Below are 12,075 nucleotides of genomic sequence, written 5' to 3'. Positions count from 1 at the left end.
ACTTCCCGCGGGCGGCGGAGGCGCACTGACGGTGCTGGCCGTGAGGCGGCTCTTCCAGAGGGTTCCACGGGAGGCGCCGCGCGGGGCGGTTCGGGCTCGGCCTGGCCCGGGGCGCCCTCGTCCCCAGCAGGCAGCTACGGCAGCGCTCGAGGCCGGCCCCGCCTGGGCGTCCAGCCGCGGGGCAGGACCCCGCAGCCCCGTTCCCAGCCCTTGTGGGCTCCTGGCGGCGGTGATGCCGGGGAGCGGCAGCCTGGCGGCTCGGGGGGTGCGGGTGCGGGACCTGGCAGGCAGGGTGCCGGGGGTGTCGCGGGCAGTGCTATCCTGCCGCCCTGGAGCGGCAGCTGCGGCATGGGGCAAAGGCACCTGCAGCTCAGCTCCCGGGCTCTGGGTCCTTCCCTGGCCGTGCTTGCGGCAGAGCAGCTCCTCAGCTTGCCTGATGGCACATTATTGTTACAGTCGTTTGGATGCCCTCAAGTGTTAGAAAGGAAAAGAGTCTGTTAATCCTCAGCTCCCCCAGGCTGCAGAGCTGGGACTTAGGCTGGGGGCGTTTTACAGGAGCGAGCTGGGGTGCAGACACAGCCCCAGAGGCTAGGGCCAAGGGCACGTGTACCCTGCCCACCCCATTCTCCTGGGGGGTTACAGCTGAGCAAAGCAGCACAGAGATGTCCCTCAGTCCCTCTTGTTCTAACTTTTTGCTGTGTCAGGATCTTTGGCCACAAGTGAAACGCCAGCTCCAGGCTGAGGGTGTGTCTGGTAACTCAGGTGGGTGGGGGAGCAGCAGGGAAAGCCAGGGAGGTGTCAGCCCTTTGGACAGTTAACAAGGCACCTTTTTATTCATGCTCTACATTGCTGGCACCTGTCATGTGCAGGGCTCTTCATTTGGTATGGGGAGACAACAGCTCTCCTGAGGCTGAGTGCCAAGTGCAGAGCAGCTGGCTCCAGGCACATCTCTGGCTGATGAACTCATGGCTCTGCCATCTCGACTTTTCCGAGACTGGGTGCAAGCCAGGAGCGTACTGGGGCAGTGCAGAGGGGGAATGCACAGGATGGAGGGAACAGGCAGAAGCGTAAGGACTTTGCGGGAGGACATGCTGCAGGGATTGTGTCAGGACGTGGGGAGCTGGTAGAGCTGGGTTCAGAGAGCAGAGCAGGCCTGTTCCCCTCCTCAGAAATCGTCTTGGCAGCGAAGGTGTTTGGGAAGCATTGTTTTTAGCAGCAGCAGCTAAGGGAATGCAGAATAATTCTTGTGCCTTATCCTTGCTCTTGGAGCTGCAGGCACATGGATCTGAATCCCTCGCGGAGCAGAGCTGGGGCCATCTCTGACCTCTGAGCCCCTGGTGGCTGCTAGCAATAGGTGGGATGAGGGAACCTGGGCCCTACAACTCTGGGCTCTTCAAGCCTGGGGAGGCTGTGGTGCTGCAGCAGGTGAGCCCCTGGAACTGAGGAGGCAATGGCCGTGAGTGGTGTGGGGCAGAGGGGTGGTGTGTGGGGCCCATGGCCACTGGTGAGGTGATGTAGTTCTCCCCAGGAGCAGGAGGTGGCACTCCAGCTGTTCCAGGCGCAGGGAAGGCTCCTGGGTGCAGGGGCTGCTGGTTGCTGCCCCCCAAATGTGCAGGTGCCTCCCCCCTTATCAGAGGTGCCAGGGGTCTGCGCCAAGGCCAGCACCCCCTCCCCATCTCAGCCATGTAGCATAGCAGTGAGGCCCTGGGCCTAGCTGTCCTGGAGACGTGTGCACCGYTCACTGCCTAGTGCTGGCCACAGGGAACCCTGGGGATGCCCAGAAAAAGCTGGCATCCGCTCCTTTTAGCTCCTGCCCTGCTCAGCCCCCATGGCCCTCCTCCCTGTGGCGATGGAGACACACACACATACCCAGCGGGGCATTTTGGTCTTTTTATAGAAAAAGGCAACTGTACAGATACATTTACAAGGCAGGGGAGAGACAAGGGGGAGGTCAGGCTCCCCCTGCAGCACAGGGGTAAGCATGGCAGCCTGGTGGGAAGGGAGTTGCCTGCTTTCCTCTCACACTTCATGGTGCCATCTCCTGTCACATGAATAGGAGACAGAAAACAGTGGCAGAATCACTAACCAGTTTTTGAGGGGGCTGGGAAATAAGCAGGCAGTGAACGAAGGCAAAGAGAGTGGGAAAAGGCAGGGTGTGGAGACCTCTTTCTCCCTCAGTCTAGCCATGGTGTTGGATGGCAGCTCTTTGGGTGGGATGTGGATCTCTCCCTCAGATACTACTGTGCAGGAGGACATGCTCAAAGTAGACAGTGGGGATGAAGACAGCAAGGCTGTCTGGGGCTCTCCTTCATATTTGCAATCTCCCCAGTAGGGGAGAAGTTGGGGTGCGGGATGTTTCCAGGCCCCCTGGAAGGAAACAAAAGGAGAGCCAGTCCCCAGGTGCCTCAGGAACACGGGCAGGAGAGGAAACAACACTGGACGCCAGCCCTCAACTCTGCCTGTCAGCGAGGAGGTAGCTGGGAATGGCTTTAGGTCTTGAGCTGGGGAATTTACGCAGCAGGAGGGGATGGCTGGACCTCTGTGAGATCCCAGGGATCTTGCAGCATGGCAAAGGCACGTGGGCCTGAAGGCATCACACAGCTGAGCATGGCAGGAGCCAGGCCAGCCCTGGAGGAGTGGAACCGTCTCTGGCTGTAACATCTGCTTCGGCAGTACAATTCGTCAGGGGCAGGTGTGGTGTTTTCTCCCCATAGCTTTGAGGTGTCCAGGGCCTCAGAGGCGGATGCGGAGCTGTCTCTCTGTGTCTGTGCAGCCTCCAGGTGCCTCTGCTAGATGAGAATTCGGAATAGGAAGGAGATGGCAGCTCCTAGGGCCAAGCCCAGAGAGAGGAAAAAGGCCATGACTGCTCCAGCTGTTTCTGCTTCATGGGCAAGCACTTTCCTGTGGGAGAAACAGGTGTTAGACTCATCCTTGGGGAATCATGCTCTGTACCCTGCTGTGAGCTCAATTGCAGAGATGGGAGAAGACCACACAGTAAGCAGAAGCTGTTTCCCTCTGCGGCAGGGGAATGCCAAGAGCAAATCCTACTCAGCTCCAAGAGCCTGCCTCTAAATTATGGGCTCATATGAAAAAAAAGAAAGCAAAAAAAAAAAAAGCATCAGGCAGGCTGCCTTGAAGCTCCTGGCGCCAAGGACACCCCTCCATGGCTCCTGCCCTGATGCACTGCAGCCTGCTTGGCTGAGCCCCAGCAGGGCTCCTTGTGCTGCCTGTTTCTGTGCTGGGCAAGGCTGCTCACCCCCTTCTGCATGCTACACCGCCTTCTGCTCCTCTCCAAAGTCCTGTTGTGTTCAGCCTCTTCCCCAGGGTGGCACAAAGGGAAAATGGGGAGCCCAAATGATAGCATCCTCAGCTCTAGGATATAACACAAGGCTAGGAGAGAGGACACTGGGGTTGCCTTCCCAGAGGGGAGGTGGTGTAACTATCCCCTTCTGCCCTGGGGGAATCCAGATGCCAGAGCTAGGCAGAGCCTGGACTCAATGAGTCAGGCCTCAGCTGGCATCCACAGGTATAACCAGCTCCTCCCTTGTCCCCAGCTGTTACTCACTTGGGCCCAAAGCACATGCAAAGGCTGGCCAGGTAGCCGTTGGAGATGGAGAAGAAGATCATGAAGATGATGTACCAGGCGTCGTGAGAGAAGATGACAGGCAGGTAGTTGCGGGGCTGCACGTTGCACAGCATGAAAAGGGGTATAAAGATGACACGTAGGGCCACCATTACTGGCAGGAGGCAGCTGTCCTTCCCAGGCTGGGGGAGAAACATATGTCACTGAGTAGCTGAGTTCCCCATCCCATGGCATGTCAGCAAGGGCTACAGAGGGGCTGTCCCCACTGTCTGCTCTGGGGCTGCAGGGAGCCACACAGAGGGCAAAATTGCTCAGAGACATATCCTGTTGCAACAAATCTCAGCATCACCTTTTGATGCAAGGGAGAGATCAGGGCAGTTTTTGACCTACTCTCTGCAAGGCCTCCAGACTCACAGCTCCTGCCTGCTATCCTTCAGCGTACACCTCTCTGGGTCTGCCTATTCTGATCCTACAGCTTCCTGCATCCACCTATGCAGGCTCCCCCCACATCAGATACAGCTATTTGAGGCTTGGGGTGCTCTTCTCCCTGTCTTTTTCCCTAGCCTTCCTGGTATCTGCTAGGCCATCACTCACAAGAAGGTTCTCGCTGCCAGACATCTGTCACTGACATGGGCACTGCCTGGAGCCACGCTTCAGCAGGCATTGTAAGGAGAGCTGCAGCAGGGAGCAGAGACAAGGATGACTAGACAAGCCTCATGGACCCATGTTAGCATCAGAGGCTCTGGGGAAAGGCCAGATACATGTGGAGAACATCCGGCTTGAGAGGGGATTATGCAGGCAGTGTGTTCTGGTCCCCAAAAGAAAGAGGAGGCAAAAACATCAGACTGTTGCAGGCTCTTCAGCAGGGATGTGAGTGGAGAACACTTCTTCCCCAGTAAGAAGAGATGGAAAAGTTCACTGCCGTTCACCTTTCCTTCCCTCCCTTGGTAGGGCATGCTGTCTCAGCGTGGCAAGCATCCCCTGAGCTCAGCTGCTGCTCTGCTGTGACTTAGTGCAGGCTGTCCTGCCTCTGCAGGAGTACACAACTCGCTGTGGGTAGGGAAGTCAGTGTGCAGAGAGGAGAGACAGACAGGGCACCTGTCCTACCAGATCTAAATACTGCCCTAAAAATCCTATGCAAGCTGACTTGGAGGGCAGCAGCACCAGAGCCAAAATACTGAGCTGGACTTCCAAGCAACTGCTAAGCACTTGCTGGAAACAACAGACAGTCAGGCGAGCCTTATGCACACACATGCCATTTCATCCTGCAGCAAACCATTGCGCAGGACAAGGCTGGCTGAGGTAAATCCCTTCTGGCGCATCAGCGCCTGCAAACTGGGCTTTAACCAGCTCTTCAGCCTCCCACATCATCCCCTAGCCAAGCAGGGTGAGATCCAGCAATCTGGGAAAGGGATCATACTGGGACTGTTTCAGACAGTGCTGGGAAAGGCACTGACTGGGTTAAGGTTTCTCTAGATCCTAACAGAGTCCCTGGATGAGTGGAGCTGGGTCAAAGTAGCAGATACTGTCACCCTACGTTGTCCTGCAGCTGGGATCAAGGCAGTCCCCTGTACAGGGGCTGTGTGAGGCTCTGGGGACATGTCACAGATGTGCCTGGTTCTGCCTAGAGTCCCCTCAGCGAGGTGTCAGGGTTACAGATGACAGGATCCGAGGTCAGAAGGGACCTGCAGTTGCTTTGGGAGCTGGTGGCCCTGCCTGGGCTGGTGTCACCATGGGGCTCTTCATGTGCACACAGGGTGACTGAAGTAACACGAACTGTTGTGTTTGTGGGCAAACCCACAAGAGCAGCATCCTGTTTTGCTCAGTGAGTGGGAGAAGAAAAGGAGAGAGCAGGGCCTCAACCAGGGAAACAAGGCCCAAACCACATGCAGTCAAACTTTCCACGCAGTGTTGTTTTGGAAATGTCTCCTGCTAGGTCATCCCACCACTGAGGTTGTGGCCTGGACACCAGGCAGTTCAGCTCGTGGCCAAGGCCAAGAGCAGCCAGTAGTGATGGCCAGGAGAGAAGCAGCTCCAGGCTGCAGGGAAACCCAGCGCAGCCAGGCCCGGACAGACCCCATGTTGTGTGGCGCTGTAAGGAGTTTCTTCAAACAAACAGCCTGAACAATATAGGGGGAAACAGAGCCTGGGGGTTGGGTGAAGGGGTAGGAAGAGACACAGACAGCACAGCCCCCTTCCTCACCCGCCACCATCGCAGCCTCTGCTCACACCCCTCAACCTCAGCAGCTCTAAACCAGGCAGGGAAGATGGCAGCAAGGGGATGTGGGACATGGCAGGGGACAGTTCAGTGTCCCACATGGCATGGCTCTGCCCCGCTCCCAGACAGGGCTTTTTAAAGCAGCTGTGTCCTGCGTGGAGGCCAGAGATTTTATTCTGGGCTGCCCCGTCTTTCACCCTCTTGCCCTGCCGCCATCCTGCCTGGCTGTTTGCATAGCTGGAGTGAAGGTTTGTTTACAAAGAGGCTGGAATGGAGAAGGCAGCTTCGTCCAAACCACGCAAAAGGGGTGGGAGGAGGACGGGACAATACTGTGACTCTCAGATCTAACCCATAAATTTTTGCTTTGCACTCAAAGCCAGGGCAGGAGTCAGCCCATTGCCGCCTTCCTCCCTGGAGCCCCAGACGGCAGCCCCAGCGAGAGGCATGGCCAAGGGGCCAGGGGATGGAGAGCGCCTGGGTGCTCCAGGAGCAGAGCTTCAGCATTTCCTCCCTGCCCCATGCTTACCCACGTGAAGAGGGCTGTGAGACTCCGTCCTGTCCAATCAAAGACATTAAACATCAGGAAGCAGGAGACAGGGATGAAGTAGAGACCTGCAGAAGGGGAAAAGCATCACTGACAAGCTCAGGGTGCCCCAGGCCCTCCTGCCAACTGCACAGAGACCATCTCACAGGTCTGAGCCATCCTGACTTCCCAAAAAGGGCTGAAACTCTCGCAGTCAGGTCAGCATCTGTATCCAAGCCATCACACAATGGTCTCCTCCTCCCTTCAGGCACTCCTATGACTTCAAACCTCACTTTCTTTCCTCCCATTTAGCTCTTTCCCGGTCTCATCTTCCTCCCACCCCACACCTGGCCACACTTACCCCATTTGTTTCCCTCTCCAAGTATCGTCGACACCTTAGCTGTGATGGAAGGAAAGACCCCAATGGTGACAGTGAAGACAAAGCAGACGGACACAGCCATGACCCAGAGCTGGGGAAATGAAAGAAAGGGGCTGATACCAAACACAGGGGAAGAAACCAGTGCAGGGGTGGCTGTAACACCCTGTGATGTCCTACACCTGTGTCCATCCCCTGATGCAAGGGGAAGGGCAGGGGTTGCTGGCAGCTCACAGACCTTCTTAAAAATGGAGAGGACCGAGGGCTTCTCATCAGGGTTGTGGATAGGGATGATCTTTGAGTTATTCTGCTCCATCCCATTGGGCTCATCTGCAGAGAGAGACAAGAATAGGGTGTAGCTGACCTTGGACAGCAGGGATCTTCAGTCCTTCTGTCTCATCCTTCCCCTTAGCTCTTCCTCCCTTCCTCTTCCCCCCCTCAGCCCCTCACCTTTCTTAATCAGGTCTCTCTTGGTCTCCAGCTCTGCATGGTATACATGGTACTCTGTCTTATCCTTCATGGAGTAGTAGCGGAAGAAGTCCTGCAGAGACACAGTCACAGAGAACTCATTCATGTGTGGGGAAAGAAGGCTGCCAGGGAATGGGTGTTTGGGACTATGTGGTAACAGCAGATCGTGCAATATGGGCAAAGTATTTGCTCCAGGTGTGTCTGATACCCATGCTTTCTTGCTTACCCAGGGGCTCATTTCCATGCAGTACCCCAGGATACAGAGATTTGAGCTGGGAAGTCCCACAGACAGCTCCCCTGGGACAGGGGAAGGCCTGCCCTGACCCAGGAGGTGAACGCTGGTAGGAGCCAAGGTGGGAATATCAGTGGGCCAAGGTCCTTGTGCTGCAATGCACAAAGATCCCATGTCCCCGTATCTTCCCCACCAAGAAGGCAAAGTCTTACCATGCGAGGTAAAAGGATGTAGGAGAAGACTGCCAGCACGATCGCTACGCATGCTGTGGTGAAGTAACCAATGAAGCTCTCTGGCTGCTGAGCACCAACTGGGAGCACAGGAAGGGAGGAGACAGGGAGGAAAAGGAAGAGGATGAAGGAGGTGAGGGAAAAAAGGTCCTGCTGCTATCTCTGACTCATCCCTACAGTGTGATCCCAGGACGAGGCCCTGCGGGGGACGAGGTCCCCTGCTTGTGCCCCCCTCTGCTTGCTGTGGGCACAGATTGCAGTCTCTAGCCGGCCCTATTAGCAACAGCGGTCCAGGAAGGCTCTGTCACCCATGAGGCAGGGATTACTCACTGGCAATACTGAAGATCATCGCCAGAGCGGCAAAGGTCCCTGCCAAGCCCTGCCCGCTCATGATGGGAGCTGTGTAGCTGGCAGGCAGGAGCCCCGCCAGTCCGAAGAGGCTGCTCTGGAGGATGGCACCGAAGGCTGCAGAGGGGAAGGACAAGCAGAAATGAGCAACCAAAGGCAAGGAAGGACTGCACCTCTGCGGGGAACTACCTTGCAACCAACACTGTAGCCCTGAAGAGCAAGGCAGGGACCCCCCCTCCTCCCCCTTCCCCTGACTCTCCTGCAGTAGGGTTTGTGCTCTCCTCCCTGCAGAGATCAGTCCTAGCTGTAGGGCTCTGCTATTACAGAAGAGCTCAGGGCACTGCCCCTTTCCTTCCTCCCCGTGCCCCACTCACAGTTGATGAAGACAATACTGATCATGGTGAAGACAAAGAAGGGAAGAGGCTCCATGGTGACTTTCACCATGATTGCAGTGATTAGGAACACCAGCCCAATGGCCACCAAGCTGCCTGAGATGCGGATCTGCTGGGGAATCCTGCAAGAAAGGGTCTCTGTGAGGAAAACCCACCATCCACAGGCACCCAAAGCCAGGGCCTAGACTCTGCCATGGGAGGCCCAGCCAAACCACAGCACAGGAGACTGGTGTTTTGTCTTTGACTTGACTCTGAACAGGCTGCAATTTGGCTCACTGCTGGGGTGGGAGGACAGGTGAGGGCTGGGCTGTACTGTGAGGGCTGGCAGAGGCAAGGATGGGGCAAGGCTCACCGCTGGTGGATGAAGGAGTTGAGGCAGGTGAAGATGAGGAGCGGCACCATGGCACAGAGAGTCATGAAGTTGTCAAACATGGACTGCAGGCAGGAGGGGGGTGAGGCGGCCCCACCAGTCTCATTCCAGAGGCGGTTCATGCTCTCCGGGTCTGCCAGGCGGCTGATGAAATACTGCGAGGGAAGGAGCCAGGTGGGGCTGAGCTGCTGCAAAGCTTCCCCCCGGCACACTCGAGCTGCACGTGCCACCCCCCCGAGCCCAGGGCTCCTCCTGCCACCTCAGTGCCACATGTGTCCCACCCAGGTTACCCACACTCCCATCTCCCCATCTGCAAATGTTGGGGGCCTTACACCATCCCGTGCTGTCACACCCATACTGCTGTCCCTAGAGGTGACATGGGACGATTAGTGCCACCAACAGTGGTGGGGCGGAAGCTCTCACCTCCCTGGCAGTCATGAAGAAATTCCATGGCAGCAGCGTTCCCAGCCCGAGGATGAAGAAGATCAGCCAGACAGCTTTATACCTGTGAGGGGGACAGAGCAGTTCAGCACAGAGCACCGTCTGGACTGCCCAGGGGACAGGTATCACCTCTTTTCCTGACTGTCCTCTGACCCACTGTGGGACGGAGCAGGAGGAGGAGTGAGGATGGAAATTTACAACTCAGTGCCATCTGTAGGACCAGTGCTATTAATAGCAAGGAGATTTACACCAGGATGGCACAAGGGATTTATTTCCCCTAGCTCTGCCACTGGCTCTCACCAGTTCCCCGCAGCCCCTGCTCACCCAGCCCTGGGCTTTCTTGAGCAGACATGGCCCTGTGCAGGGGCACGGAAGGCCCTTCCCCGGGCCCTGGCAGCATTTCCTAGCAGGTTATGAAAGCAGGGGGAGGCTGGTTGCTCCTCGGCACGTGGCACCCAGATGCATAGCGACTGTTGCCAGAGCTGGGAGGGAGTCACGCTACCCAGGAACAGCAGTGCAGTGTCCCAGCACTGACTGTTTACAGCCCATCTGCTATGGAAAAACTGACATCAAGARCATCTTGGGGAAAGGGACTCCACAGACAGGGACGGAGCATGAAGATCCGGAGAGCAGACTGCCAGAAGGCTGGGACCCAGCATGGCTGGCTCCGACATGCTCTCCAGCCCCCACCTTGAAGGGAACAGGCAGCGAGCAGGGCACACTGGGCTGGGCAAAGAGCTTCGGGGCCTGGAGCCACCTCTGCTCCCTCCAGCTGCCAGCTCTGGCGTTCCCGAGGGACACGGCACAGGTGGGCCCTTCGGCATCATAGCTCTGTAGCCCAGAAAACTTGCAGAACAGGGGGCAGACTGGGCCCCTGTCCCCTCAGATCTCCTGATCCTATCCTGGATATGCCCCCACACCCACACAGGAGCCCAGCATTACCTGTCTTGGGGCCCATCTCTTGCTGTCATCTTGTGCAGCGTGGTTCAGTGAAGATCCCAGCAAGTCTCGTGGTGGCTCTCCGTCTGGAAAACAAATAGAGGATTTTACTGGGGAGTGAGGCACACAGGCCAGGCACGGACAGCACTGGTTTTAACCCCCCACTCTGGGTGAGCTCTCCATAGGTCTGGGAGACAAATAGAGCCCCGCAACTGGCAAGAGCATCATGCAGCAGCTTCAGAAATCTGCAGCTCAGAGGTCTTTGGCCGAGAGGCTGACACAGGGGCTCATATGCTGCTGGCCAGAGGATGCCTAGCCCTTTCCTCTGAACAGGAAAACGCTTTTATGAGCTACCCAAGCTGCTCTACCCCAGCTGCCTGGCTACTCCACTGCAGGCTCTTAAGAGATTTCTGAGCCTGCACCTCTCTGTCCCTAATCCTCATGCTGTGAGCAAAGCATATGTGCAGTGGGCTGTGTCCCTCCCCCACCATCCCCATGTCCATCCAACACCTGGGGCACGGCGGGACAAAAGACATATTTAATTCAATGACTCCTCTGGTCAGAACCACACAAACCCTCCATTTCCAATTCCCTCTTTCCTAGGGCTCTTGCAGCCCTTTCCTGCGTCACTCTTGGAAGCAACATTTCCAGGTCCAGCACGCGACATCCCTGGTGGGCCCTGGCACTGCTCACCTCTCCCTTTTGCCCCCTCACTGCACAACACAAAACCTCCTGCTGAGTCTGGCCCCTGCCACCACTCCGGCATTGCTTTCCCTACAGATAGCCATCTCTGGAGACACATCCCCAGAGGCCTCTGAGAAGAGACATTTCCCCCGCCCAATCCCTCCCTCCCTCTTCAGATAGAGCAGGATTAGCTGCCCGGGAGAAGCCGCAGGCCTGCCTTGTCCTTTTCCAGTCTGGCTGGTGCAGCATTGGGTATCCAGTCACTTCTCCCAGGACTTCATCTACACCAAGGCTCCTGGAGGGCAGCCCACAGACCCCCCTAGGCATGGCCCTCGGCCGCCTGCCCCTCCTCCTTCCTCTCCTGCCCTGCGGCCCGCTGCAGCTGCAGCATCCCTGCCTGCCCACAGCATGCTGCCTGCCAGGTAGGCGTCCTTGGAGGCTGGCAGACAGCAGCATGCTGGGATCTGTAGTCCACGCAAGACTCGGCGTGTCTTAAAGGCAACCGAGACTCTGCCATGTTGCAGGTACATGTGTCCTTCACCTCTGCACTTTCCTTGCAGAGAAAGGCAGAAAGAGGTACCGTGGTCCCGCAGGTTATGTAGTGTGGGAGAGATTACAGGTATGACAGGAGAAACCAGAGCCAAAACACAGCCAACAAGGTGTGGAGAGGGATTTGGGAGGTCCATTAGCTGCTTGGAAAAGCCTTATCAGGCCAAAAGGCAGGTCCGTGCAGAATGGGACTGAGAGCCCCCCAGGCCGGCAGCTTCCACCCCATAATGCTGGCACTGACTGCAGCATGGCTTCCCTTCCTTCCCGTGCTGACAGATCAGGATATGATGGCTCCTCTCTGGCCTCTGAGAGCAACCCGGGCTTCCAGAGAAAACATACAAAAATCCCCTCCCAGCAGGCTGCCAGTGCCTCGGCAGGCGGCTCCCTGAGCTGTGGCACTGGGTTAGCGGGGGGGTCTGGCAACGTGGCTGCCACCCCCTCGCATACACACAGACACTGGTGGTCGCCCCCGTGCAAAACAATCTCTCCCAAGAGATCTCCTGCACTGGGCAGGAGAAAACCAGCGGGTCCCGAGCAAGCCCACAACAAGCTGCCCGTTGGGCAGACAAGCCCCTGGCTCCGCTCTCAGCCTCCCACTGCTTCCCGCTGCTCCCACTGGTGTCCCGGGGGGCCGGGGAAGGGACAGGCCCCACAGACGTACCTGGGGAGGACGGAGCCAGGACAGGCCCTGCGAGCCGATCCTCTCCCTGTGCCTGGGCAGT

At 57.3% G+C, this 12,075-nt stretch overlaps 1 protein-coding gene across 2 annotated transcripts in view; it reads right to left on the bottom strand.

Annotated features, from left to right (window-relative positions):
• Positions 1 to 1,872: 1,872 nt before the first annotated feature.
• SLC29A1 (solute carrier family 29 member 1 (Augustine blood group)) overlaps positions 1,873 to 12,075 on the bottom strand; it is a 27,021-nt gene continuing 16,818 nt past the window's right edge. For both annotated transcript variants that reach the window (XM_026081230.1, XM_026081228.1), the window contains exons 2-13: positions 10,124 to 10,206; positions 9,164 to 9,245; positions 8,723 to 8,895; positions 8,353 to 8,492; positions 7,961 to 8,095; positions 7,613 to 7,710; positions 7,151 to 7,241; positions 6,939 to 7,030; positions 6,686 to 6,794; positions 6,328 to 6,413; positions 3,566 to 3,765; positions 1,873 to 2,901 (exon numbers count right to left, since the gene is read on the bottom strand). In XM_026081230.1, coding sequence (XP_025937015.1) covers positions 2,790 to 2,901; positions 3,566 to 3,765; positions 6,328 to 6,413; positions 6,686 to 6,794; positions 6,939 to 7,030; positions 7,151 to 7,241; positions 7,613 to 7,710; positions 7,961 to 8,095; positions 8,353 to 8,492; positions 8,723 to 8,895; positions 9,164 to 9,245; positions 10,124 to 10,152 — 1,347 coding nt within the window. In that variant the 5' untranslated portion in view covers positions 10,153 to 10,206 and the 3' untranslated portion in view covers positions 1,873 to 2,789. The remainder of the gene's footprint in view (positions 2,902 to 3,565; positions 3,766 to 6,327; positions 6,414 to 6,685; positions 6,795 to 6,938; positions 7,031 to 7,150; positions 7,242 to 7,612; positions 7,711 to 7,960; positions 8,096 to 8,352; positions 8,493 to 8,722; positions 8,896 to 9,163; positions 9,246 to 10,123; positions 10,207 to 12,075) is intronic.

The sequence above is a fragment of the Apteryx rowi genome, unplaced genomic scaffold (genome assembly GCF_003343035.1).
Source record: "Apteryx rowi isolate R43461 unplaced genomic scaffold, aptRow1 scaffold_54, whole genome shotgun sequence".
Classification (NCBI taxonomy): Eukaryota; Metazoa; Chordata; class Aves; order Apterygiformes; family Apterygidae; genus Apteryx; species Apteryx rowi.
Note: the sequence above shows the minus strand (reverse complement) of the source record. Positions and strands in the feature narration are given on the sequence as shown.